Consider the following 24,227-nt stretch of genomic DNA (forward strand, 5'->3'; position numbering starts at 1 on the left):
ATGGTGGACATCCCATGGCCCGAGAGTTGAGATGGGATATGGGAACATCGGATGTGCCCTTAACACTTCATCAAGCTAGACGCTAGTAGAGTTTCCAGAAAGACAAACAAGCTAGACTCATCGTCTCAACCCAGGACATGACCAACTAGGATCTTTATGAGGTTCTACTTCGTGCGTGCATGTCACATCTTGTTGATAAGACGGAATATGCACATAACCCCGGCAGCAAGACACTAAAACTATTCCTAGTTTGGTTTTGAAAATAGCATTGTCTCATAAGGTAAGAATACATGGGCACCTGAACCCTCCTTGTAGAACATCATCTACTCACATGGCCGGTCCGCCCTGTCCTGGAGGAGGGCCAGTCATTGTCTGTCCCGTCCCATCGACCCATCTGTACTGCATCATTGGTTGCCCCGTCTGAGGCTGCTGTTGCTGCATCATGGGTTGGCCTGATTGACCCTGGTGCTGCTGCATCATGCCTTGCATGTGCATCTGAGGCGCCGCCATGAGGACCTGGGGATGAGGGTGAGGGTGGGGCGGGTAGGATGGAAGTTGGGCCTGTGGTGGCGAGGGTCCCTGGGGCGTTGGGGAATGGTGTTGGTGCTGGTGTTGATGTTGTTGATGTTGATGTTGTTGGTGTTGTTGATGTTGATAGAGTTGTTGTTGATGTTGTTGTTGCGTTTGCTGTTGCTGTTGCTGTTGCTGGTGATGCTGCTGTTGCTGTTGCTGTGGCAACTGCCCTTGTTCCCTCATCTGGCGGCGAACCTGAAGCCAAGAGAATAGATCCGAAGAAATGGATTCAAACGTCGTCTTGAGCTGAGACGCAATATCCCACCGCTGAGAAAACCTATCCAACGTCTCAAACACCTGCTGGAGGCATCGTATGCTCCTATCTAAGCTGTCTTCGCCGCCGATGGGCCGGTGTGGAAGGGGTGGAGGAGGCGCAGTACCCGGACGGGTGATGGGTGGGATGATTCTTTGTTCGGAAATGAGCAGTTCGCGGGCGGCATTTAGGGCGGTGAGGAACTGCATGGCTACGAAGTAGACCTTGAGCGCATCCAGCGAGGTGTAGAATGCCGAGTTCGTGGTGCCATGGGCGACGTTATGAATCGTGTTCATATATGCGATGGCGTGTTCGAAAATAAGCCTCCGCGCGTAGTCTGTCAAGTGAGGCGACCGATCACTGGGTGCGAGGCAGTATATGTAGCTGTATCTCAGCTCAAGCTCAAAGAGCTCTCGAACACCTGAAGAGAGGTTGTCTGGCAAAGACTCGTGCCACTCCCTCATCTCGAGACACATTTGCCAGATAAAAGAAGCAGCATCGGGCAGGGGTGCCGAGTCTGCCTGGAAGAGTGTTTGGTACCATTCCGATTGGAGGCGCCGGAGCTGGAACAGCACCAACGCCGAGTCTGCGGATTGCGGACCCGTGATGGGTCCCGAGGACAAGCCCGAGTTGCTGGGGTACTCGACATTGATTGAGTCGTCGGTGAAGGAAAAGGATCTGGTACGAATCATGCTGATAGTTCTGCGGGCGATGTTAGAAAACACTGTTGCGTTCCCGTTGCCGTCGAGGACAGCTCACCTATCGAGCGCGTAGACACTGTAAAACATCCTCCTCCTGAGATCGAGCGCCGCCTTGTCCGGGACTTGTAGCTGCGGTGGATCTTGATGAAAGCCCAGGTCGACCACAGCCCGACTTGCGAATCCAATCAGATACCAGCTGTCAAAGTGAGCGGGGTCAAGCATCGAGAATTGCGTGAAGAGGATGAGCGACTGGATCTGTGTAGGATAGCCCGGCATCAATGCTTTGTCGGCAAAGGGCAATGCGCGAGCCACGAAGTCGAGGCCGCGACGGTAGTACTCGTCCTGCTTGCCCCTGCTTTGGGCCATGTACCCAATGGCGAGCACCATGTAGAGGAGCCAGAAGTCGGCATCTTTGAGGCGATCCTTGACCCTTTCATCTTGCTGGAAGACGTCGTCGAGAACCGTAAGCAGATGCGTTTCAGAAAAGGAAGGGAACAGGGCGTAGATGTTGGCCATGTAATACTGGACGATGGCAAAGGCCTCGGCTCTTGTCGGGAAGCTATCCTCCGTCGGGTCGGGCACATCGTCGTTAGTTGCGGCGGCTAACACCAGGCGAGCAAACGTCATGCCGCTCACCGACGGCTCGAAATCACGCGTCGTTGCATTGACAGACCTAATTCAGACATCAGCGCTGGTGGCGTTAACGCAATGGAAGGGGATGGGGTGTGGCGGCGTACAAAAAGCCGAAATCGGACACGAGCGAGTTGACATCCGAGTCCTCCCTCTTACGGGCAGCCTTGCGATGGATAGCAGCCCGGATGTTGGCCAAAGAGTCCTTGCGGTCAGCAGGGGCTGCCGTCGCCTCGTCGATGTCATGTAGGTTGACCGACGCCTTGCGCGACCTGGCAAACGCCAGTCGTTTCTCTAGCTTTTCGACCCTAAGCTCGAGGGCCGCGACGTAACTGACATGCCATTAGCTCGGCTGCAGGACAAGAGGTGCTGCTGCAAGGAGCATGTCGACAAACCTTCTCTCCTTGCCTCTGGCGAACTGGTCGTTGGCACTGGAGCACTCATTCTCACGGCCGGCTTTTTCACAAGCGGTGCAGGCCGGGAGCTTTCCATCACACTAAGGGAGCAGCAAGACATGCGTCAGCGTGAGCCCGACCGATGGGATGGATGCATCAAGGGCGTGAGCAGCCGGGGAAGGACATGATATACCTTGACTTTTGCTGCTCGACCTGTGGGGCAAGATTAGCCTCGCATGAAACAGAAGCAGTCAGCCGCGACCATGAGAACTCACATCGCGAGCAGGCCGAGACAGGCCGTGATACCCGCAACAAGGGATTATCGGAGAAACTGGACCGCGGCATTGGAGCGACTAGAACGCGACGGGGGAACGAGGTGCCGCCGTGCCTCGAGGCCGCGCTACCGAGCGGATCTGAGGTCGACGGGCGAATCGCACGCCGACTGTGACGAACGGGAGGAGTAGCTTGACGTCTGGTGCGCCAAAGGGATGAGAGATTAAGCGACTCTTGCCGACTCTACGTATCTCTCGTTTGTCAAGCGACAAGGCGCAGTGCAGTAGTGAAGAAGTGGCAAATCGCTTGAAGACCGGAGAGAACAGAAGGATGGTGGGTGGGCTCGTTACAGTCCGTCTATGTCGAGCTAAGGCCGGAATGTCGCCGATGAGACTTTGAGACGCTCAAGAAGAAAGCGGGAACTGTCGCGCAGCAGTGGCAGGGGGCTGGCGGCGAGTACACGAATGCGAACCGAGCCGATCGTCGTCGTTGTCGTCGTCCTAAGCGCGGTATCGCGTATGGCGTAGCAGATGGCGCATCGGCGGTCGGAGACTTGTGAAATATCGAGGCTCACGGCTTGATAGAGTGCGAGAGAGTTTAGAGGGGTCGCAACCGATGATGGGTGCGATCCTCGGATCTTTGGGGCGGCTAAAAGTGTGCGGCTGTCAGAGGACCAAAACGCGGCGAACTGATCTGCGGTGCAGGAGTGCAGCAGAACCCAAGCGCAGCCACGAGGGATGAGCAGTGGACGAAGTAAGTAGGTAGTGTTCTGTACAGGTAGGTAGGTGTCTGGGGAGAGGGGCGAGTGCTGGGGTATCCGCACACCATAGACCCAGGTAAACAACACTTGTCTGAGACGAGACGACGACGGTGCGCGAGTCGTTCAAGGTCTGGCAGCCCTTGTTCTTCCTGTCGCGCTACGGTCTCCCGCAATATCCGTGGTGTGGTGCAATCGCCGGTTTGTTAAGCTGAAGAGGAGCGCGAGGCAAGGCGAAGCAAGGCGAGGCAAGGCGCGGCAAGGCAGGGGAAGGGGGGAAGACGAGGCCAGACCATACATACCATACCCCACTGGGGCCCGAACAAGGTGGAAAAGCGAGACAAGAAAGGGAGCAAGCAGGGCAAGGGGAGAAAGGGCTTGGGGTTTGGTATTCCGTATCGTATGCCGCGGAACCGTCGCGTAGTATGGAAGGGCGGGCACCTAACAGCAGCAGCGACAGCAGCAACGGCGTGTTCTTGAGACTTGAAGAGGGCCCAGAGGGCAGAGGGGAGGGGAGGGGAGGGGAGGGGAGGGGATCGGCGGCATAGTCTAATACGACACTTCCCGCTTTGCCTTCCTTCCCCTCTCTTGTGCCGTGCGACGCGACTAAACGAACCGACATCTGCTTACCCCGCCTGGGACCCGTCTGCCTGACCAAGGCTTGAGTGCGGTGGGCGGGCACCTGGGTGGGTGGTGGTGGGAGGCGCTGGTGGGAGGCGCAAAGCCCCTGTCCCCTGTTGTTGTTGCTGCCAGATAAAGCCCCTCCCCTGCGGCCCATGCCACCTGCTTGTTGATGTAAATTGGGCCGGAAGGGGGTTCCAGGGATCTCTGCAGCTCCATCCCTCAGCCTTCTGTTGCTTGGTCGGGGCTCCCGATCTGGGACGAGGATTCAGGCAGGCAGTCAGGGACACAGCGTGCCGACGACGCAATATGGGGAAGCCGGCAGATGCAATATTCTGGAACAAAAATAGAAGGCGAACCGCGAATGGTGAACGCGAACAGGAGGAGAAGTGACAGGCCGCGTGGGGAGGGGGGCAGCGATCCGCGAAGGCCAGCAAGCCGGGTGTCGTAGCGATAAGGTTTCCGCCTGGGCCCGTCTCACATCAAAGACGTCGTCGATTTTGTGTGTGCCGTTCGGGCTCGACCTCCAGCCCGACCGTTCAAGTTTTGTGGTGCGGGATGCCGACCGACACAAGTCTTGTACAGATAGATACCGTCCTCTTCCGCACGCGCTTTCGATGGCGCGATTAAGTGTCTGTCTGGTCTGGTCTGGTCTGGTTGGCTAGCCCCACGCATCTCCTGCCCATCAAATGACTTGCCGGTCGTCTTGTGCAATGCACGGCATCCACAGCGAGTGTCGATGCCTCCTCTCGGCCGCGCCGCCTGGCATCCCCTGCTTGCACAGCCATGGAGGATATGCTCGGTTCGAAAAGACTATCAGGCCCTACGGATACATATTCAGAAAAAAAGAATGAGGAAGCCGAAGGCGAGAGCGATGATGGCTCGCTTTGTTGCCAGCAACATCCATGCCTTATGCGCCCAGCGCTGCAGTCTGTCTTGCCGTGAGCTGCCGAGGAGGTGCGTGCCGCCGAAACGGCCATGGCCATGGCAGACCACCTGGCACTGGCCACCCAATACGAAAATACGTCGGTACGCTTATCTATATCTATATTGAGTGCTGTGGACAAAGACGTGGAGCTGGCAATGTGATACCTGTTCCCACATGTGCTTTCAAAGGGGTCTCTCTAGGTTGTTCATTCGCACTACACCACTGCCTTCAAACAAGAGCGAAGGGCGAATGAATGCCTGCTGGTTTTCTAGGACGGCGGCGAGAATTCCAAATTCGGAGGGACATATCTGACAGTTTCGACAGAGGCTAATTGACGGCAGTCGCGGGAGCGAGGGGGGTACAAGATATGCTTTCGTGCCTGTATATTTTCCGTGTTAAACATGAGAGCAGGAAGGTCTGGCCGAAACAGTACGTTGACTCCGGCCGAGCGGCACCAACGAACTGCGTCGGGGTCGAAAAAGTCTTGGCACAAAGATGGATACGGGCGAAGCTTTGAGATTCAATGTGGTATCCATCCGCCTGCTGGGACGGACGGCAACTCTCCCCCGCTCAGGCTGGATGCGAAGAAAACCAAGAGAACCATCCCATGCAGGGCGCGACGATGTTTCCGTGTCCGAGCCCGCAGTACCATATTTTGTTTTGCAAGCCGCTGTTTATCTCTGCGAATTTTCCGTACGCTTTGCGAGTCCCGATGGGAGATTTTTTCTTAGCGGCGACGATCCTCGACGAGATATCGCGAAGTAAGCAGCGCGGGGTAAGGGAAACCCCCTGATCCCTCCTGTGATATTGAAGTCAATGGAGCAACAGCGGGAGCAGAATCCGCGGGAAACGACATGGAGAGCTTCCTGTACTTGTAAACGGCGTAGACGGTGACGGTATGTATCTGTACAGAGAGAGTATCTGTACATCGGTCAAACAAGAGATTGGAATCGACAAGATGGGATGCCAAGTTGCAAAAGGCAAGGTGGGGTGGTTCCGAGCTAGCCTAGACGGGCTCAAGGGTGTTTGTGTCCAGAAAAGGTTCTCTACACGCCGGGAATGCTTCGAAATGAGGTTTAGGGCGGACTAGTCATCACCTACCTAAGTAGCATTTGTGTTTGTACAGTGGACAGAGCCGCGAGTGGCAAATGCACCTTACATTGCATTGGACTCGACTCGACTCGACTTAAAAGGGAATATCGAGCGGTGGCCGCGGGCGCGGGCGCGGGCAAAGAGACGGTGTGACGAAGCTGATATTCTTCTCCATATTCTCCAGGAGGTGGTTGACAGCGGTTAGTCATGCACCTATTACTAAGTAGAACTCCCGGCCGGCGGTGTGGGTGTGCGATGGGTTCATCGTATCTGTCTGTGTCTCTGGCTGTCTCTCTGTCTGTCTCTCTGTCTGTCTCTCTGTCTGTCTCTCTGCCTGTCTCTCTGTCTGTCTCTCTGTCTGTCTCTCTGTCTTTCCAGAAGCTTGTGACCGTTGCTGGCTTCAAACACCACGCTCCGGATGACCGGGGCTTCGAATCGAAAATAGACCAACGGTAAGTGGGTGGTTTGACAGCTTTGTCTGTGCAGTGGCATGTGACGCTCTGTGTTTTTTTCTTCTTTTGTTTTTGCCAGGGAGTATAGGGAAGTGAATTCTTCCGGAATTCATCCTTGGTAGCGATAACGAGCGGCCTGATGAGAAAATCGACATGGAAAATCGAGAAAACGGCCAATGGACGGGGGGATGTCCCATAATCAAAATCCATAATTACATAGCCACCACCTCTACAGGCACCCTGGGAAATAATTCTAGGGCAGGTGCGATTTGTCCTTGAGTGGAGATTATGGCGAATCATGTGAGAAAATCCTTGGGGAAGACGGTCATGGAAGGAGCATGGAAGCAAATTGTGGAGCGGGTCAGGGCCGCCCTCTGCGCAGGGCAGGAGCACCTTGAAGACGCTGTCGCGCACACACAAAACACACACACCCACACGCACACACACGCAGCACCGCTCGGCACCCCGGAGCAGTTTGGACAGACGGGCAAGATGAGTTGATGACCATGTCGATATGTCAATGACCATATAACCACATCTCCATGTTCGTATCCCTATTCTTCAACCCGCCCATGGACACACAGGCTGCCCGGCTAAGCCGGAACAAACTAATGCTAGCGGTCCCTGATTTGGTCAGCAGTCGGCAGCGCATGTCATTGCCAACGGCTCCCGCTCTTGGCGACAAAATCAATCTTTGCTCTCTTTATGGGCAAAATTGCACAACGCTATGGCCCATGACCCATGGCCCACATGCTGCCCACATCAGTACAATCTTCAACCCACCTGAGTCTGTTGGAACCTCACGGACCCCAAAAAACAGTACCAGTGCCAGCCTGACAGGTAGGGCTGTCCTTCCGTCAGGGGGGAACTAGGACTCAGGAGTCATCTCCTGCCAGACATAGAAGTTGACGGCCGCGCCGGTTCCAGCTCGGTCGCAGCCACCGTCACTGTGACGAGATCTTCAAGCTTTATGCTGCATTCTTAGGCACTTAGTCTACTTGTCATCACGACATAGCGACAAGATACAAGATACCCATACCCGCCCAGTATGTGTCGTCCACTCTGAACAGAGTTCAATTAAGGTACACAGACATCTGCTATAGGTCCCATCCCCGCCGCAATGGTTCTGAAACGCCCTTACAGCCACCTGGTACCCGTGAACCTTGCCAGTCGGTGGTCGCTCAGTCCGATTTCCCTGATTAGCGAATCACCAGCCGGGATTCCCAGGGGGCATTGGCGGGAATGCTCTAGTTTCCGCCGGGCAAGGGGGGGAAGAATAGGTACATGTCACATGTGCTAATTCAACACGCTTCATCGAGTACCCTTCCTCCCCTCCCCTCTCCCCCTCTGCCCCCCCCACGAAGGCCCCGCTCCCACCAATCCGGCCACGACCTAGACGGCGGACCTGTCACTTTCCCACGTACGAATGCTTCCCTGCTGCTCCTGCTGCGTCTGCTGCTACCTGACCCGGACGTGGAACCGCTCTCTTCCTGTCTCTTCGTCTCCTCTTGGACGTCCCCAATAATCAATCAATCAATCAAGCCGCTTTCGAGTCCACGCGACGACGCAGCCCCTCCCACGACGATACCCTCGACACTCGATCGATCTCCTCGTCCGCCGAATCATGAGAATTTCTGCCTGTTCCTACGCTTGTCCAATATCCTCATCTGCATACACCTCCGCATCGTAAACCTTACTGCTCCGCATCCGTCTTCGACTTACCCCCCCTTACTCCTCCCCAGATACCCAGCCAGTGTTGGTGGAGAGAGGAGAGAAAGATAGAGAAAGAGAAAAGGCAGAGTAAGACGGAGGGAAATAGGCGAAAACACAAGCCCGGCTCGCCCGTCAAGTCTTCCATCGACTCCCTCGTTCGCGTTTGTACCGGGGAATAGCCTCAGCCTTTCGCCCAGCCGCCCTCCACCCGGCCCATGGACGCCGCAGCTGTCTTCCGCCATGGCCTGGGCAACATGATGCCGCCGAACCCGCCCTATCATCACCATCCGCCTCCCAATCATCCCCCGCAACTCTACCCGGGCGCCGCGCGCATTCCTCCTGCGAGTCGTGAAGATCCCGAAAGTGACGGCCCTTCAAATCGCATCGCACATACTTTGACCGCTTGCTGTCGTTGTCGTCAGGTTTGTGGAACTCTGCCCCTTTGCTTTCCGCCCTTCCCGAGCTCTTCTGTTCAACATGCGTCACGGTGTCACCCTTGGACTCGTGTCAGGACTGACTTTCTCTCCCTTTGCCAGCGCAAGACGAGATGTGATCCCACCCTGCCCCGTTGCCTGCCTTGCGAGCGCGCCGGCTCCGTTTGCGAATACTTCGACACCACCAAAGGGAAGAAGATCAATCGCAACTATGTCATCAAGCTGCAGGAGAAGGTTCGCGCCCTCGAGGCCGAGTTGCGACAGTACACCGACGACGACAACGAGTTCTCCCATGTCGACGAAGACATTGTCCGCCCTGGAGGCCTGGTTCGCCTGAACGACACCGACGAGACGCCCCGCTACTTGGGACCGAGCAGTGGCATCGCAATGACGCGATTGCTTGTCCAGGGTGCCAAACTCTTTACTGATTCGAAGCGGATATCCGAATTGATACCTGAGGTCCGCGCCAGGCGGATGACGCGCATGCAGTCCATCGTCATGACGAGGGATAGGAAAAAGAGCTATCCCATGATCAGCGCCCACCCTGCCCAGGCTCTGCCGACCAGACCCGTCGCGAACAAGCTCGTTGATGTCTTTTGCCAGCGCTGTAAGCTCCCTATCTCCTCTGTCACCTGTCACTTGACTGACGCTGCGATAGCCCAAGTGTTTTGGCCCACGCTGCACGAAAAACGATTCCTCGACGACCTCGAGGCCGTATACGCGGGAGACCAGGACCCCTACAAGAACCTGATTGTCCGCATGGTGTTTGCCATTAGCCTGCAAAAAATGGACCCGCAATATGCTGGTCTCGCAGACAGTTACTATTTGGCTGCCATGGAGCACTTTGAAAAAGTCGTTCGGCCAAAAGACTTGAAGTCCCTGCAGAGTCTTGCAATGATCGGCCAATACTCTCTCTTGACCCCGACCAGAACCGCTGTATACTACATGGTGGGCTTGGCCACACGCGTCTGTCAGGCTGAGGGTCTTACCGATGAGAAGACCATTTCTGCGGGCTACTCGATGGACCCGCTGACGCTCGACATGCGCCGCCGCTTAGCCTATATCATCACGTCCATGGAGGCCGGCCTGGCGCACAGCATGGGACGACCGAACGGGTTCTCAAAGGTCGACGACCGGATGGACGTCGAGCCATTTGCCACCGTCGACGACGAGTACATTACAGCAGATGGCATCGGCCAGGGACCTACGAGCGAGAAGAAGCTAGTTGCTTTGCATTTCTTCAAAATGCGCATGGAGCAGGCCGAGATCAGGAGGGTGCTCTATGAGAAGAAGCGCGACGAACCCAGGGACGAGACTCACCCGTGGTTCGCCAAGATGGAAAGCGACATCCAGCATTGGATCGATTCCTCGCCTCAGAACCCGGCGTGGTGCAGACCTTGGTACGTCTAGCATGGGGTGGTTGTTGAGAGAAAGAGAGAGACCGAGCTAATCATTCGTTCCCCTGCAGGTTCACCGGGCGATACCACCAGATGCGCATCTTCCTCTACCGCCCGTCCCCGCAAGTGCCCAAGCCATCTCCACGTGCTGCGGCCATCTGCTTCGAGGGCGCATCCTACATCATCAATCTTTCAAAGCAGCAAATGGAAAAGGCGGCTGTGGACATTACCTGGGTCTTCCTCCTCAACCTCTACATGTCTCTCAACACACTGCTGTGGACCGTTTCATACCCTGAGATCCGGCAAGCTCACCCTCGAGAGGAAGTGGAGGAGCTGGGAGACCAGACACTCGACATTTTGGAACAGTGCACCGAACGCTGGCCGGGGACCGCGCAGGCTGTGCAACTGTATTCCATCTTCGCAAAGGCCTGCTTGCAGAGCTACGAAGCGAGAGATACCCCTGTGCTACAACCGTCTAGCACTTTTACCACTCCGCCATCGCTCTTTGACGGCAACTCGCCGCAGGGTTCCGAGATCTCGGCATCGACAGCACCTGGCGGCGGCGGACCGTCGTTCAAGGTCAACCCACCCCATAACCCACCGCAGTTCGGCTTCGTGTTCGACGCGACGCCCGAATCCATGAACACATATCAGTGGGATCCCAATTTTCCCCCTCATCCGACCTTCCGATCCAACTCTATTTGGGGCAACTCGTCTAATGAGAACATGGGACGCCGTTTCTCGGCATACCCCCCCGAATCGCCACTCGAGGATTCCACGCCGCCGGCGACGACAACGCCTGGTTATACATCCTCGTCATCGCCGCCCAGTACCATTAACAACGCGATGCCCACGCCCCCGGAGTCAATGGGTCAGCATGTCGGAACGCCATCAAGCTCGACCGTCTCGCCCCCGGCGATGGGCACCCCCGCCATGTCGCACTCTTCTTCGCCCCTCGTCCTCCAGCACGGCACGCCCAACATGGCCCAACACAGCACGAACATGTCACCACCCCCGCTCCCGGGCCCGGGCCAGTCGGGAAGAGCACCAAACTTTGCTCCTCCTCCACCGCCTCCAACATCGAATCCCGGCGCTCCCCAACGGCCGCTGCCCGCTTACAACCCAGTGACAGACTGGTTCAATCCCCCGCCGCCCTTTATCAATCCCGAAACCTTCAGCTCCATGAGCAATAGTTTCTTTGGCGAGTCACTACAGGCCCACGGACTGAACACGCAAAACGCCGGCCTAGGGCTGGATCACTTTGGCAACCAGCCGTTCAACTGGTCGCAAGAGCGGCAGGGTAGTCTCAGCCAGCAGCAGCAGGTTGAGCTCATGAATGTCCTCGAAAACGAAGGCATGAGCGACATCGACGCCCTCCTCAACATGGGCATGAACGGTTCCGCCAATGTCGGAAGTGGCTGGGCTCAGGCATGAAGTGGGGGGGAGGCAGGTAGCTTTTGCACAGACGAGAGGGATACTAATAGTTAGGTAGTCAAAAGGAGGATCTTGCGGACGTTGTGCGGCGTATCTACTTTGGGAACAGGACGGGCGTATATGCGTATATGCTACGGAGTCATGGACGATTTGTTTCTTGTTTTTTCACACGGGATATTGCCGCCCTCGCAGCGTTGCACCGCCGCTTGGCGTGGCAGGGAAAGGTGTTGATGATATTCCTAAATAGAAAGGGGCGAAAACATTTACAACATAGCTTTGGTGTCCATGGCTCATCATCGTGACAGGTGTCGTCCTTGGGAGTTGTTTGTGGTGACGGAGTTTTGCTGTTGCACTGCATCAGGTCGCGTCCAACGACCCGTCTGCAGCGACCTATACAGCCTTGCCGTGGGCGGCATTGGTGCCCCCCTTCATTAGGAACATGCAGAGGGGGGCTTGTTTCATGCATCGGTCGCCCTCTTCATCATCTCATCGAATTTCACCTTTACCTCAGTCAACCCCGCCTCACTCACTCGCTCACTCACTCACTGCTGTCTTGCTCGCTCTTGCCTGTGACAGGTTGGGCATAGTGGACTGACGGAAGGTACGATCCTGCTGCCCTTGCCCTTTGCTCCTTCCTCCTGGACAACACCATCCCGCCTCACGTGCTTTGACGGCCTACCTACCGACTTCGTCTTTTCCCTCTTCTCTCTTCCACCTTTCACCTTCCACCTCCTCCAATCTTCACACATCACCACACCACCACATCGACCCTCATCGCCCTTCAGTGTGGGAAAGGAGGAAGTTTCTCATCTTCCTCCCGCCCCCTCTCTCATTTCTTCGCCATGATCTCCTTCCTCCAGACCTCACGTCTCTGACGCTTCCCCCCAGCGTTGGCCTTCTCGCGAGTCGAGGATAACGGCGCGTTTCTTCCCTATCGCCAACCGCGCTAGCTCTCCTCTCTGACACTGGTGCCTGTCTTCAGTGTCAAGGGTGGCCGTTCAAGACAAAGCTTCAGACTGGCTGGCACGTTGCTGGACAGCGATTCTGGCATTCGAGATTCTTGACGGTTTTTCTACGCAATATGCAGGTATGTTCGCTGTTCGGGCCTCGCCATTTGCCATTCTTCGTCACTCCTGTCACTTTTCGCCGTGCATTCAGACTCGATTCTAACTTACCCACTATTTGAGTGGCCCATTGCTACGCGTCCTTCAGCTGGAACAAGTTGTCGCGGTCCTCAGCATGACCTTAAACTGCTGCACTCAGGCTGCGCTACCTGCATCGTCTCGGCGTATTTCGCCTTGACAGTTCGCCATCCAGACTAATCACTCGTCTGCGTCAGTTGATCCGTCACATCAATCGTAGCATCAGCATGATTTTCTTTGCATTTCTATGGACGATCTTTCGGCCAGACGGGCCATGGCGAATACCCCTTTCTACACCTTCCAAGAGTTCTAGGCGGAGCTAGGCTGAGCAGACTCCATCAACAGCCAGCATGCAGTCCTTGACTGCAACACGGCATCATGGCTCGTGGTTACGACTGCAGCCAAATTTCGTCACATTCCGTTGTCCCCGGCATCAGCTACTTGTCGAACGTTTACCAAAGGAAAGAAGCGGTCTCTTTCCATGTACATGATCACCAGCATGGTCCCGGGTAGTGCTGGTGTACCCTCTCGTCTATCCCTGCCTCGACGTTAAACTACCCAACGCATCGCACTCCAAACAAGGCTGTACGCCTGGCACCATGCCCTTCCTTGACGGTTGGCAGCATGTCCTCGTGTATTCATCACTCTCCCAGAGGCCATACCGCAAGTCGATGTGGCCTTTGAGCCCTGGGAATCTCGAGTGGGGGGGCACTCATCACCAACACACAACACAAGCGATGCGGCGAAGTGAGGATAGGGCCGTGGCACTAGTTGCATTCGGTCATTTTTCTCAAAAGTCGTCAGGAAGCTGGCCGGCAGTCCGGTGATTCCGGCCGCCCATGGCACTGGCAATACAAGGCTTTTGAGTTTTTATGCGTTCAGTCATCGCTCTTGCCAGTCATCAGGAGAAGGCCGAGGCATTCGTTGTCCGGCTATCCATTTCAACAATCATCAGGAGGAGGCTGCCAGCTTCCCGTGTGGAGACCAGGCAGTCATTAGGAGATCACCGCGTCACTCGTCCGGTCACCGGTTTTAAGAGTCATTAGGAGGTAGCTGCCAGCTTTCTATGTGGAGATTTTGTAGTCATCAGGAGGAGATCGGCATTTTCTCCGCTCATCAGTCTTTTCACAATGGAAACACGAGGCTTTGGGGTTTGCTTGAAAATGGAATGGTCCAAGACCAGCAGGGGTAGTAGCACATGCGGAACTCGCGAGGATCAAATACAGAATATTCTCTCCCCTCAAATCCAATTCCTCGTGCACTGTCATACGAGCGTGATGATTTATTGTGGTTCGTCTTGAACATGGGAAAGCTTTGGTAGCATTGAATATCTACACTAACGTATCCGGTACTTGACAGCCTGGCGAATGGTCAAGGTGATATTTGATCAAAGCTGATGTCTAAGGAGTCCTTCTTCAAGGAGCCCAACAGGCGTCTCTTCCGGTGAGCCCTGCCGACCGCCGTCCCGGAGGATGTCCATGTTTCTGCGTCGTATCAGGGTTCTCGAGGGACAGCGACGGTTTTCGTCATGCCCTGCCGATTTCCGCGCCGGATGTCGGTTGGGAAGAAAGTCACTCCATAGAAAGATATATCGCGGGAGAGAGAGAGAAAGAGAGAGAAGGGACAAGAGTCACAAGACGAAGATTTTCAGCAAGCGAATGATTGTTTATATACCGATGGGAGGCGGCCGGCGTGAGAAGCGCACCGGCCCGATGAGGGAAGGGAGAAAGAAAAGACGAAAACAAAGGAAGGGATGTGAGAAAAATATGTACATGAAGATGTCTGTGGTTGTAAGCGTGTGTATGTGCATGTGTTTTTTTCCGCGTGTCCTGAAGGGGAGGGGGGCCGGGCCGGGCCGGGCGGTGGCTCCTCATCGTCTCCCCTTTTATCCCCTCCCCCCCCCCGCTGCCCCCCTTCTCAAGCAAAACGAAGAAGGAAAAAAAAAGGAAAAAGACAAATGCAATCTTTATTTCTCTCCCTGTATCGATAATGTCGTTTCGTGTCTCATGCCGTCACTGGCGGGACAACTCCGACCCCCCAGAAAGGGGGGGTGGGTGGTGGAGGCAGTTCCGTCCTCGTCGCCTCAGAGGGGATCTAGAGACATTGGCTGTACCACTCGTTGACGAAGGTGCAAGTGCTGCCGGCGACGCAGGCGAAGGGGCCCGGCCATTCCTTGCCGCCGCACTGGCCCCACTTGGGGGAGGCGCCGGTGCCCGAGCCGGCGGTGGTAGTGGCGGCGCGGGTCGAGGTAGAGACGGTGGTGGCGGGACGGCTGGTGGTGGCGGTGGCCGGGCGGCTGGAGGAGGAGGAGGCGGAGACGGGGGGGTTGGGTTGCGCGAAGGTGGAGCCGATGGGACCGAACTTGATGTTGGAGAACTTGACGTTGGAGTTGGGCGCGTTGGCCTCGACATCGGCCGGGACGCCAGAGGTGATGGGGCAGGAGCCGCGCTCGGCGCCGGGGGTGCCGGCGGTGGCGTTGGTCGGGTAGGTGGAGTCGAGCCAGAGCATGTTGGCGTAGTGGTCGTCCCAGAGGGAGAGGACGAGGACCATGGGCTTGGCGACGGCGTCGCTCATCTGCTTGAAGCCGCCGCGGAGCTCGAAGATGTCGCGGTCGTTAAAGGCCGACTTTTGGGCGTCGCAGAAGCCCTGGGTGAGCGAGTTGCCCGGGTTGCTGGCGACGAGGGACTCGGAGTTGGGGATGACCTTGCCGTTCTGGACGTAGAAGCGCTTGATTTCGGAGAGGATGCCGTCGGCGCCCTTGAGGAACTGGGTGACGACTGAGACCTTCTTGGTCGTGTCGACGGTGAAGCTGGCACCGGGGCCGTAGAAGGTCTTGTTGCCCTGGCGGTACGAGTTGAAGTCGCAGCCATCGGGGTCGCAGTCGCCGGCGTAGCGGTCATTGGAGTAGGTGCCTCCGCAGAGGTCGCCCTTGCAGGAGTGGTAGGCGTTGTTCAGGCACGGGTGGGGGGTGTAGGCCGTGGAGATCTTGTTGGCCTCTGTTGGAAGGGAGGATCAGCCACCCAGTTCATTCTGAGATATCAAGAGCAAAGGGAGGAAGGGGCTGTTTCTCTTACCCCAGATATCCATCTCAGCGCAGCAGGCGCCAAGGGTACCGACACCACCGTTCGCGTCGTTGCTGCTGGGGTTCCAGCCGTCGACGTTGGCCTAATAGCGAGAGTGGCACTCGTTAGAGTCTCGGGTCTTGTACAAGGGGCTTCACAGACGCGGGGGGGGGGGGTTGGGTTATTGTCCCAAACTTACAACACCGTCAATGAACTTGACGTCACGGGGGCACTGCGAGTCGCAGTATCCAGTGCCGTACTTGGCGCCGGCCTTGTTGGTGGAGAACTTGGAGAGACCGCCGTCGGCGTCCATGGAGACGAAGTACAGGGCGCCGTTGAGGCCGCAGTCGATGTTGGAGACGTCGACGTCAAAGGTGAACTCGTTGCCGAGCAGGGTGAACATCTCGTAGGTGTTCTGGTCCTTCATGAGGTAGACACGGCTGCCAATGTTCTTGCCATAGGGGTGGGTGGTGACGAACTTGAGGTTGAGCTCGTTGCCGCTGGTGGTGATTCCGTACGTGTTCGGGTAGTCGGCCCCGTCGACGCAGCACTTGGTGGCGCAGTTGGCGCCCTGGCCGGTGGCACAGTAGTCGTTGTTCCAGGTGTTGCCCGTGTAGCAGTTGGTCGAGCCCTGGACGGTGTGCGTCCATCTCCAGTTGGAGTCGAGGACGACGGAGCCGGCGACGTTGGTGCAGGAGCCGCCGGCGGCGCACTTCTGCCACTGGAGAGGCGGGTGCGTCTCGACCTGGGAGGTGCAAACCTGCTGGGCGCGGGCAGCGGCCGCGAAGGCCAGGAGGGCGGCGAACTTGGTCTGCATCGTGAAAGACGGGACGAGCTTACTCTGCTGAGGAGAGTGAGTGAGAGAGAGTGGGAGTGATATTGAAGGAATGAGGTGAGATGAGATGAGAGAGGTGAGGATGAGGATGAGATGAGAAGAAAGACATGGCTGAAGGACGAGGAATCATGGGTTTATATAGAGATATCTCACTCTAGAAAGCCCACGATGTCCCTCGCCGGCCGGCTGGCCGTCAACCCATCATTCTTCATGATGCTCGCCACCGTCTCCCGCGTTCCCTAACCATCATCAAGCTCTAGCCCGGCGAGATCATCTCATGATCGGCTAGTACCATGACGAATGGGGGGGGGGGGGGGGGGGGGCGAGGAGTCTGACGACTCACGGCACCCGGGCCGCCGCAGATGATCTGGATCCAGGGCAAAGCTGACCATGTCCATGTCGCGGTTGGGAGGGATCCAGGCACGCTTGGCAAACAAACCGCTTGGAGGAGGAACAGGTTGCTCAGGGGCGAGCGTCCGCGGCGGCGTGAGGCGACGGCGACATCGAGCAGTAAAGGGTGTGTGTAACCTGCGCGCGGTGTGTAAGTCAGGGACAACCACGATGCTTCGTCGTCGAGCCAAAGTTTGTGTGTATGCAGCATGTCCTGGCCTGGGGGGGTTTCCCCGACAAGGGAATTTGGAGAAGCCGCACCGCTTGAGCTTTGGAGAAAGGGGGGGGGACTTCTCGTTCTCGACTCTCAGTCCCGAACGATGTCACCCTCCGGACATGCGGCTGGTCACACACACAACCAGTGACCACGCACCACTCTTCATCAAAACGGAGAAACCAGGGCGCGACCGCATCCGACAAAGCAGAAATTAAAACGAGCCACATAACGAGGTTGCCCAATGTAGACTTGCCCCTTCCCCCTGTCCCCCGGCTTTCCTCATTGGAGCGACTTCATGGCCTCCCCCCCCCCTGTGCCCAACGCGGAGGCCACGCGCCGAGTGCTACCGGGCCTCGAATCATGCAGGCCGCGAGCTTTGAGCCCTTTTTTTCCATCTCTTTGATTCTTCTCGACAGGAACACGCATCGTGAGATGCGATCTTTTTTTTCGCATGGACAGAAGGTCAAGGGGGAAGAGAAAGTTCGGCACAATCTCGTGACCATGATTGCGTCCCGAAGATCCCGCCACGCTTGAGGCTGGTCTGACTGGATTGAACTCGTCGGAACGAGGTCTAAACTGTACTCGTTCGCATCGCCAGGATAGCAAGTGACTTTTCCTTCTTGCACACCATCAATGTGAGGATCCGCGGGGCATCCATCCCGGAATCTCGTCCATCCAACATTGGTCCGCCTCGTCGACACTCATGAGCACAAAATAAAATTCGAAAAAGAGATACGCGAGTCTCTCTAACTCTGACGGTGAGAATATACTTGCTCCCCGCATTCTGCAAGGGTTCGTTCGGGTTCCGCTTCAACCCTCATCGCACATGACGGCGGGACGAGATGCTGTCCCCCCCGCACGAACGCCACTTGGGGCATTCGGTACTCACTGCCATGTCGCCCGTCCTGGTCCCTTGCTTGGGGCGGCGCAGGACGCCATTTTCTTCCTATTCCTCGGTACGCTAGACCGATTGGGTGCCCGTTGCACGGCCTCTCAGGTAAGGTGTTGACTAGACCTCCGAGGGGCTCGTGGTTCACGATATGGCAACCCCTTCCTCTAAAGTACACATGTCGTTGAAGTTGTCAACGAGTGAAGCGGCGGCTCCGAATTCCAGAGCTCTGGGCCAACTTGGCTTCGAGGCTAGGGCTATTAACTGATCAAGACTTGCAATGAAACGTCTGCCACACCGATGGGATCCAAGAGCCAAGCACACTTTGCGTCCAGTCGAAAGAGGGCCCTTGGTCCAATCTGGCGGCGGAACTACTTCCCCATAGCGCATGCCGTGTTAAGGACAGGGCGTCTGGACCGCCCACCACACCCCTTTCGGGACTGGTTGGTCACGTTGCACTCTCTGCGGTATTGCGGGAACAGTCTCTGAGCTGCTCGTCACGGTACGATGTAACTGTTCGATGAGCCCGTCGCCGGCCGGCCATCCCGCCCTTGGTCGGCGAGGGCGGGCATCGCGCGAATGAATACACGGCCAGACATTACCTTTGTCCCTAGTCACGACTTGCCAAGATGCCGCTCGCAGTTTACCCGTGATAGCCCAGAAAACTAGACTCTCTGGGCAAACGAGGGTCGAGAAGCTTGAGCTCAGCCTCCGGTCATGGCAGGGTCCAGAGCGAAGCCGAACCCGACTGTGATCGACAAAAGGCCTCGACGACATCGACGTCAAGAGATAGTCTTAAGTGCAATCTTTCCATCTGACCTATCTTTACCTCGGTCTGGTCACAGGTCTGAGAGGCAAAGAGGCGGGCACCAAGCTGAGGATGGGCTTCCGCCCCTGGAGGATGTGTTTCCGAGAGACCCCAAGCGAAATAGATCAGAGTGATCGCCCTTGCCGAGCAGCTTCAGGATGACCGCGAGAAGCGAACGATGGTTACCGACTTCTCTTGTTCTCCAACTGCGCATGGCTGAATCCGAGCAACCCTGTGAGCCTCTAAGAGCCGTCCACGCCTCCGCCGCTCTCAGGTGAACCGGGTGACTGCATCTTCAAGACCCCACTTGCGGTTGACAGTTCCGGGCGTTGAAAGCCTCAACTTAGAATACGCCAGCTCGCGGGGTTCTATGGGGGCGAAGGGGTGGTGTGAGAGGGCTGTTCATCAATGCGGAGAAGTTCCCGCAAGCTTAATTGACAGCCCCGGAGAACAAGCCGACTAGCTTTTCGGAACCGAGGGAGGGAGAGCCGGAGATTGTTTGTCGAGGCTATTCTGGGTCAAATACAATATATCGTGAGGTTGCATGCGCCTGGTAAATTGCCCTGGATCTCGGGTCCGCGTTCCTGGACTTGTGTGGTCCCTTATCTTGGGCAGGCACACCCACACCCACACACACACACACACAACGGGCTTTCGAATGGCGGGTGGACGCGGCTAGCGCAACCGCATCCTGATGTTGAAGTCGGTTGGAGATGAAACCTCGCCGTCATTGTGCGGTAATAGCAGGCCAGAACAAGCGCCAGCGTTGAGATGAAGGCGCCGGGAATGTGCGGGATGCGACAGGGTGACGACCTCGGGCGACAAGATGGTGTGGGCAGCAATATCGTCGTGCCTCGTCAGAGTGGAGGACGACGGAATGGGCAACAGCCGACACCCGAAGGAGACGACGCGTCGAAGGGCGAAAGGGACAGCGTCCTTATCGCGAGAACGAATTGGTCCAACTCATCCAACGGACTCGGAATCGCCGCACATGTCGGCGCGAGGGCATGACTGCTCACTCCAAGACGATCCTGTGCCCTCCTCCCAGCGGCGAAACCAGACTTGGTATCGAACGACGCCAGGGCGCAGCTCAGAAGTGCGGATCGTAGCGTAAGCAGCTCAATGGGTCGATGGAAACGGGCCTCAGCCATCGTTGTCAGCCGGGACGACGTGGTCAACCGAGAAAGCCCGCAGGTAGCCATGATCGCCGCGCAGTCTTCGCCCGATGATTCCTGTTATCTCTTCTGCATCGGGTGGCCTCCTCGTTACCGCTCTCCTCCCCCCCTTGCCTCACACGTACTCCGGAGGCAATAGATGCGGTCGTAAGAAGAAGGGCGAGAAGGGTTGGCCCGGCATGGCTGGAAAACCACTCTCAGCTTCCTGGTGCCTCGAGCCTCCGGCTTCCGACGCAGCCACGGGTGGGTATGCGAGGTGTCACTTGACTCTACGCATGTTGCCGCCGTGAAATGGGCCCTGAATGCTTCGGCACAGGTGCAGAAGCGAACGCCCAATTCCCCACCACCCGTGGCTCCGATCTCTGATGCGCGAAAGAAGCGACAGCAGCAGCAGCCTCACAGGTTGCGGATACGGTACAGTACCGCCCGGAAGCCTTCAGCGATCCATCGAGCCATCTCCTCCTCGCCCAATGGTCCCAGTCGAGTCGGTTAACATTGGGTCGGGAGCAGAGGAGGCCGGCGGGGGAAAAAACTCCTCATCTGACTGAAAGGTTTAGCCGGCGATGTCCCCACATTGGAAAAAACGCCCACGTTCTGGGAGAAACGCGGAGGTTTGACGTCGAGGCTCCGTGGTTTTCTCGTCCCGATTCGGCGTCGTCTTCCCGCGGACGTTGTGCCGCCAATCGTGGCAGGGCAAGGGGACCGGGCAGAACTAAAGCAGGCATTGACGAATCTGCTGGTTCGGTCGTCCTGGGTGTCGGAAATTAGAAAGTTGTATGATCTTGACTGGCAGAGCGGCTCGTACGACAACTCGGGGGGTCACATGTCGAGGGAGGTCGTGGGAGGTGAGGTGAATGAGAGAGCGGACAGTGTCCATACGTCGTTCGAACGGAGTGGTGAACACAGTGAGTTGCTGCTGTGTCGGGAGAGATTAGGTAATCTGGCACGATGGCGGGGGATTCAGGATTAGGTAATAGCAGAAGCCAAATCCAAACCTCTCCTTGTGGCTCTTGATACTTCAGCTTTGATGCTTCAGCTTCCCACGTGTGTTCCCTCTCACCCACAAGTCTTTTATTCCCGACCCAGTAGGACAAATGCAGACCCTTGAGTCCGATCCTGGAGGATCAATGTCGATGAAGTAATAAAGGCAACAGGGAACAGGAAACACCCAAAGGAGGAGTTGAAAGAGTCAAGGCAGGGAAGTCGTCCGTGTTAATCACCTTACTGTTAATCACTTCACCCTATTGCTCTCTCTGAGACACTTGTCCCTGTGTATAATGTCCTTCTACACATAGTCTACAATGGCTCCTACTCACAAGAGGCAAATTACCTATTGACAGCTTCCCTGGATTACCCCAAAAGCAACTGGAATATCGCGCGCAACCCTGCTCTGGGCCGGACTCCTTTGACTGCCCTGCCTGTCTCCCTTGTTTGGCCCGAGGCCTGATTATCTCCAAGTAAACGCCTGCCCCCAGAACCTGCCACCCCTTCGCAGCATGTACACGCTAAGCACTCGGCTCCAAACTGTACAGTCTCTCAAGACCATTTGATGCGTAGGACCTGCAAGGTGCCCTCCTTCTTACGCGTTGTCGACATCCACAAATAATGATAAAAGAGATGCGAGCGCCAGGTTGGCTGCTCTGCTCTGCTCTTATGCCGTTCGGATTATGGTAAGGTGCATGTTCTTTGTTTGGCGAGGGAGCTTGCCGTCGCGCTCGTAGATCAACCCGCAATTCTGGCACAGCGACTAGTTTTGGTGGCATTAGTAAGAGCATCGTCATACGGAAGGAAAAGGACTTGGAACTCACCCTCGGCCCTGCTGGGCCAGGTCTCACCGCCCACACACTCGAGCCCCAGAGGGCGCAGTGCCAACATCTCCAGGACAAGCGCTCCTGGTCCGTCAGACCGCTCCCTGCACCATATCCGGATCCCACGTCTGGCGTGCCACGTCCGCCAGGGGTTCCAGACCGGCCCAGAGGACTCAGGCTGCGGAAGCGGCGCTTCTTCTTGGACCGCTCGCCCCTGCCCATGCGTTCCTCTTCCGGCGCCTCGACGACGTTGCCGAACCCGGAGAAGGGCACACCGCCGACAAGACCGGTAGTGGAGCTGAACCGAGCGGTTTCGCGGCGCAGGCGGCGGATCTGTCGCTCCCTGTCTCCTTCACGCTTCTCCATCTCTTCCTTGCTCAAAAACTCAACCTTGGGCTCCCAGGGGTCGGCGAGGTTTTCTGGGTCGTACCGCCACCCAGCATCGGCCCCAGCGGTGGCCTCGTTGGGGAACTCGCGGGCTCCGCTCCAGCCCATTACGAGGCCACCAGCCTCGCAAGCTTCCTTCTTCAGACGCAAAACCGCTTCGTAGATGGCGTGCGTCACGGCAGGGACCCATTCCCCGGTCAGGCCAAGGTCTTGACACGTCTGGCTGGCAAAGGCCTCGGGCATTCCTGGTGGGTGCAGCAGGGACCACTCAAACTTGTCCGTGTACAGGGTCGATGAAAGGTTGATGCTGAGGGAGACAATGCACCGGTAGGCGTCGTCATGATCGTATTCATCCGTGTCAACCGGTACGGGGCTCGCGTGTGCAGTGACACCTGGCGCCGACGTGAGATCCCTGATCCTGGACGGCGTACCGAGACCGCCGTTCTGCATGGGGGTATCGGAGCGGCTGATGCCTCTGGTAGCGGGCGTAGGGGAATCGTCGTGGTTGAACACCGAGCTGGCCTTGGTCGCGTCGTTGTTGCCGGGGTTCTGCGACTGCGACTGCGCGTGGAACAGCGGGTGCAGGGCGACACCGGCATACTCCTCGAGCTGTGTGCGGATCTGTTTGGCGATTTCGAGCATGGTGTTGTGTCGGTTCGGCAGGTCGAGGTCCTGGACGTACGTCTGCGCAAACTGCTCGGTGGTGATGACGGTTTCGTGCAGGTTCCAGAGGAACGTGTCGCGGAGCCGGTAGGGCGGCGTCATCTCTTGCGGTCGGTACTGGGGCAGGCTCGTGTCGACGGTGTGAGGGGCCGAGGGAAAGGGGACCTGGGGCACAAAGGCCGGAATGTCGAGCTCGATACGGATGGGGATCAGCGTCAAGGGCAGGTCGGCCTGGGCCGAGTTCTGCTGGTCACTCCGGACCTGGCGCCCCTTGCCAAACCAGTCTCGCCAGATGCCCTGCACTTCGACGGGCTCGTTGGTGTCCTTTGCAGCCTTGTCCGACAGGTCCTGAATGTTGGATAGCTCCTCCCTCCTCAAACTTCGCAGGCCAGTCGGGCGACGACGACTGGTATCATCGTCCTCGTCAATGTCGTCGTAGCCATCTTCGGCGTAGTTGATGATGGTCGTTCCACGCTTCGTGACTCTCGAGGTCGGGCCGGCGGGGGCGCTGGCCAGGGCGGGTGTAAGCAGAGAGTTGTTGTAGCTCCGGATGCGCGGGGCGTAGGTGGACAGGAAGGCCTGTGGCTTCGGGCGGGTGTCCATGGTGGGATCTTATGAGACCCAATGGGTCATCGCAGGTTGTAACTAGTCGTCGCAAGGCAGAAGGGCGAAGGGAACGGCACCGATGGACGGTCGCAGCGCATGCGCGAGCGCGAATTGGCGCTTTGTGGGATGCTGGCGGCGAGGGAGACTTCGGGGTGTTTGTTGGGTGTGTGTCGCCCGAATATTGGTTGCGCGCACCGATGGATCAGGATTGTATTGGCCTTAGTGGTGAGCGCGGAACGGAAGGGGGAGCGATGCACCGATTGCGAGGTGTGGATCGCGTTGGAAGCCGCTCTGCGCTGTGGAGGAGCAACGGCGCGTCAGAAAAATCCAGTCGGCGTTTCCCGAATCCCAAAGGAGCTTAGCGTCTTTTTGTATCCACTACTCCCTCGCTTAGACGCTTACCGAGTACACCGCCTTCTGCACACCGAAATCGCTCAGCTCACCGAGGACGACGTATCATGAAGAGGCACTTGTATGCAACAGCTTAAGCCGAGCAAGACTCGCATTATCCTGTCTCCAAAGATAAAACATTTATTTTCTACTTTATATCTCTCTCTCCAAGCATACAGCTACATATGTAACATCCAGTTTG

At 57.0% G+C, this 24,227-nt stretch overlaps 4 protein-coding genes across 4 annotated transcripts; 1 reads left to right on the forward strand and 3 right to left on the reverse strand.

The window, feature by feature from the left end:
* Positions 1-132: 132 nt before the first annotated feature.
* Positions 133-4,077, reverse strand: CDEST_02379 (uncharacterized protein). Its single transcript, XM_062918538.1, has 6 exons — positions 2,828-4,077; positions 2,746-2,765; positions 2,553-2,653; positions 2,265-2,489; positions 1,586-2,200; positions 133-1,528 (listed from the first exon to the last, which is right to left on the reverse strand). Exons 1-6 carry the CDS (start codon positions 2,895-2,897, stop codon positions 328-330), a joined length of 2,232 nt encoding a protein of 743 aa, XP_062774589.1. The 5' UTR covers positions 2,898-4,077; the 3' UTR covers positions 133-327.
* Positions 4,078-8,143: 4,066 nt separating this feature from the next.
* Positions 8,144-13,445, forward strand: CDEST_02380 (uncharacterized protein). The gene is made up of 4 exons (XM_062918539.1): positions 8,144-8,810; positions 8,925-9,429; positions 9,481-10,222; positions 10,291-13,445. The coding sequence occupies exons 1-4, from the start codon at positions 8,604-8,606 to the stop codon at positions 11,651-11,653; spliced, it is 2,817 nt and encodes a 938-aa protein (XP_062774590.1). The 5' UTR covers positions 8,144-8,603; the 3' UTR covers positions 11,654-13,445.
* Position 13,446: 1 nt separating this feature from the next.
* CDEST_02381 (Putative Cellulose-binding domain, fungal, glycoside hydrolase, family 7) lies at positions 13,447-16,896 on the reverse strand. The gene is made up of 3 exons (XM_062918540.1): positions 16,057-16,896; positions 15,870-15,960; positions 13,447-15,791 (listed from the first exon to the last, which is right to left on the reverse strand). Exons 1-3 carry the CDS (start codon positions 16,672-16,674, stop codon positions 14,890-14,892), a joined length of 1,611 nt encoding a protein of 536 aa, XP_062774591.1. The 5' UTR covers positions 16,675-16,896; the 3' UTR covers positions 13,447-14,889.
* A 4,480-nt stretch (positions 16,897-21,376) lies between these two features.
* Positions 21,377-23,903, reverse strand: CDEST_02382 (uncharacterized protein). Its single transcript, XM_062918541.1, has 2 exons — positions 21,980-23,903; positions 21,377-21,918 (listed from the first exon to the last, which is right to left on the reverse strand). The coding sequence occupies exons 1-2, from the start codon at positions 23,630-23,632 to the stop codon at positions 21,823-21,825; spliced, it is 1,749 nt and encodes a 582-aa protein (XP_062774592.1). The 5' UTR covers positions 23,633-23,903; the 3' UTR covers positions 21,377-21,822.
* Positions 23,904-24,227: the final 324 nt, after the last annotated feature.

The sequence above is a fragment of the Colletotrichum destructivum genome, chromosome 2, assembly GCF_034447905.1.
Source record: "Colletotrichum destructivum chromosome 2, complete sequence".
NCBI lineage: Eukaryota > Fungi > Ascomycota > Sordariomycetes > Glomerellales > Glomerellaceae > Colletotrichum > Colletotrichum destructivum.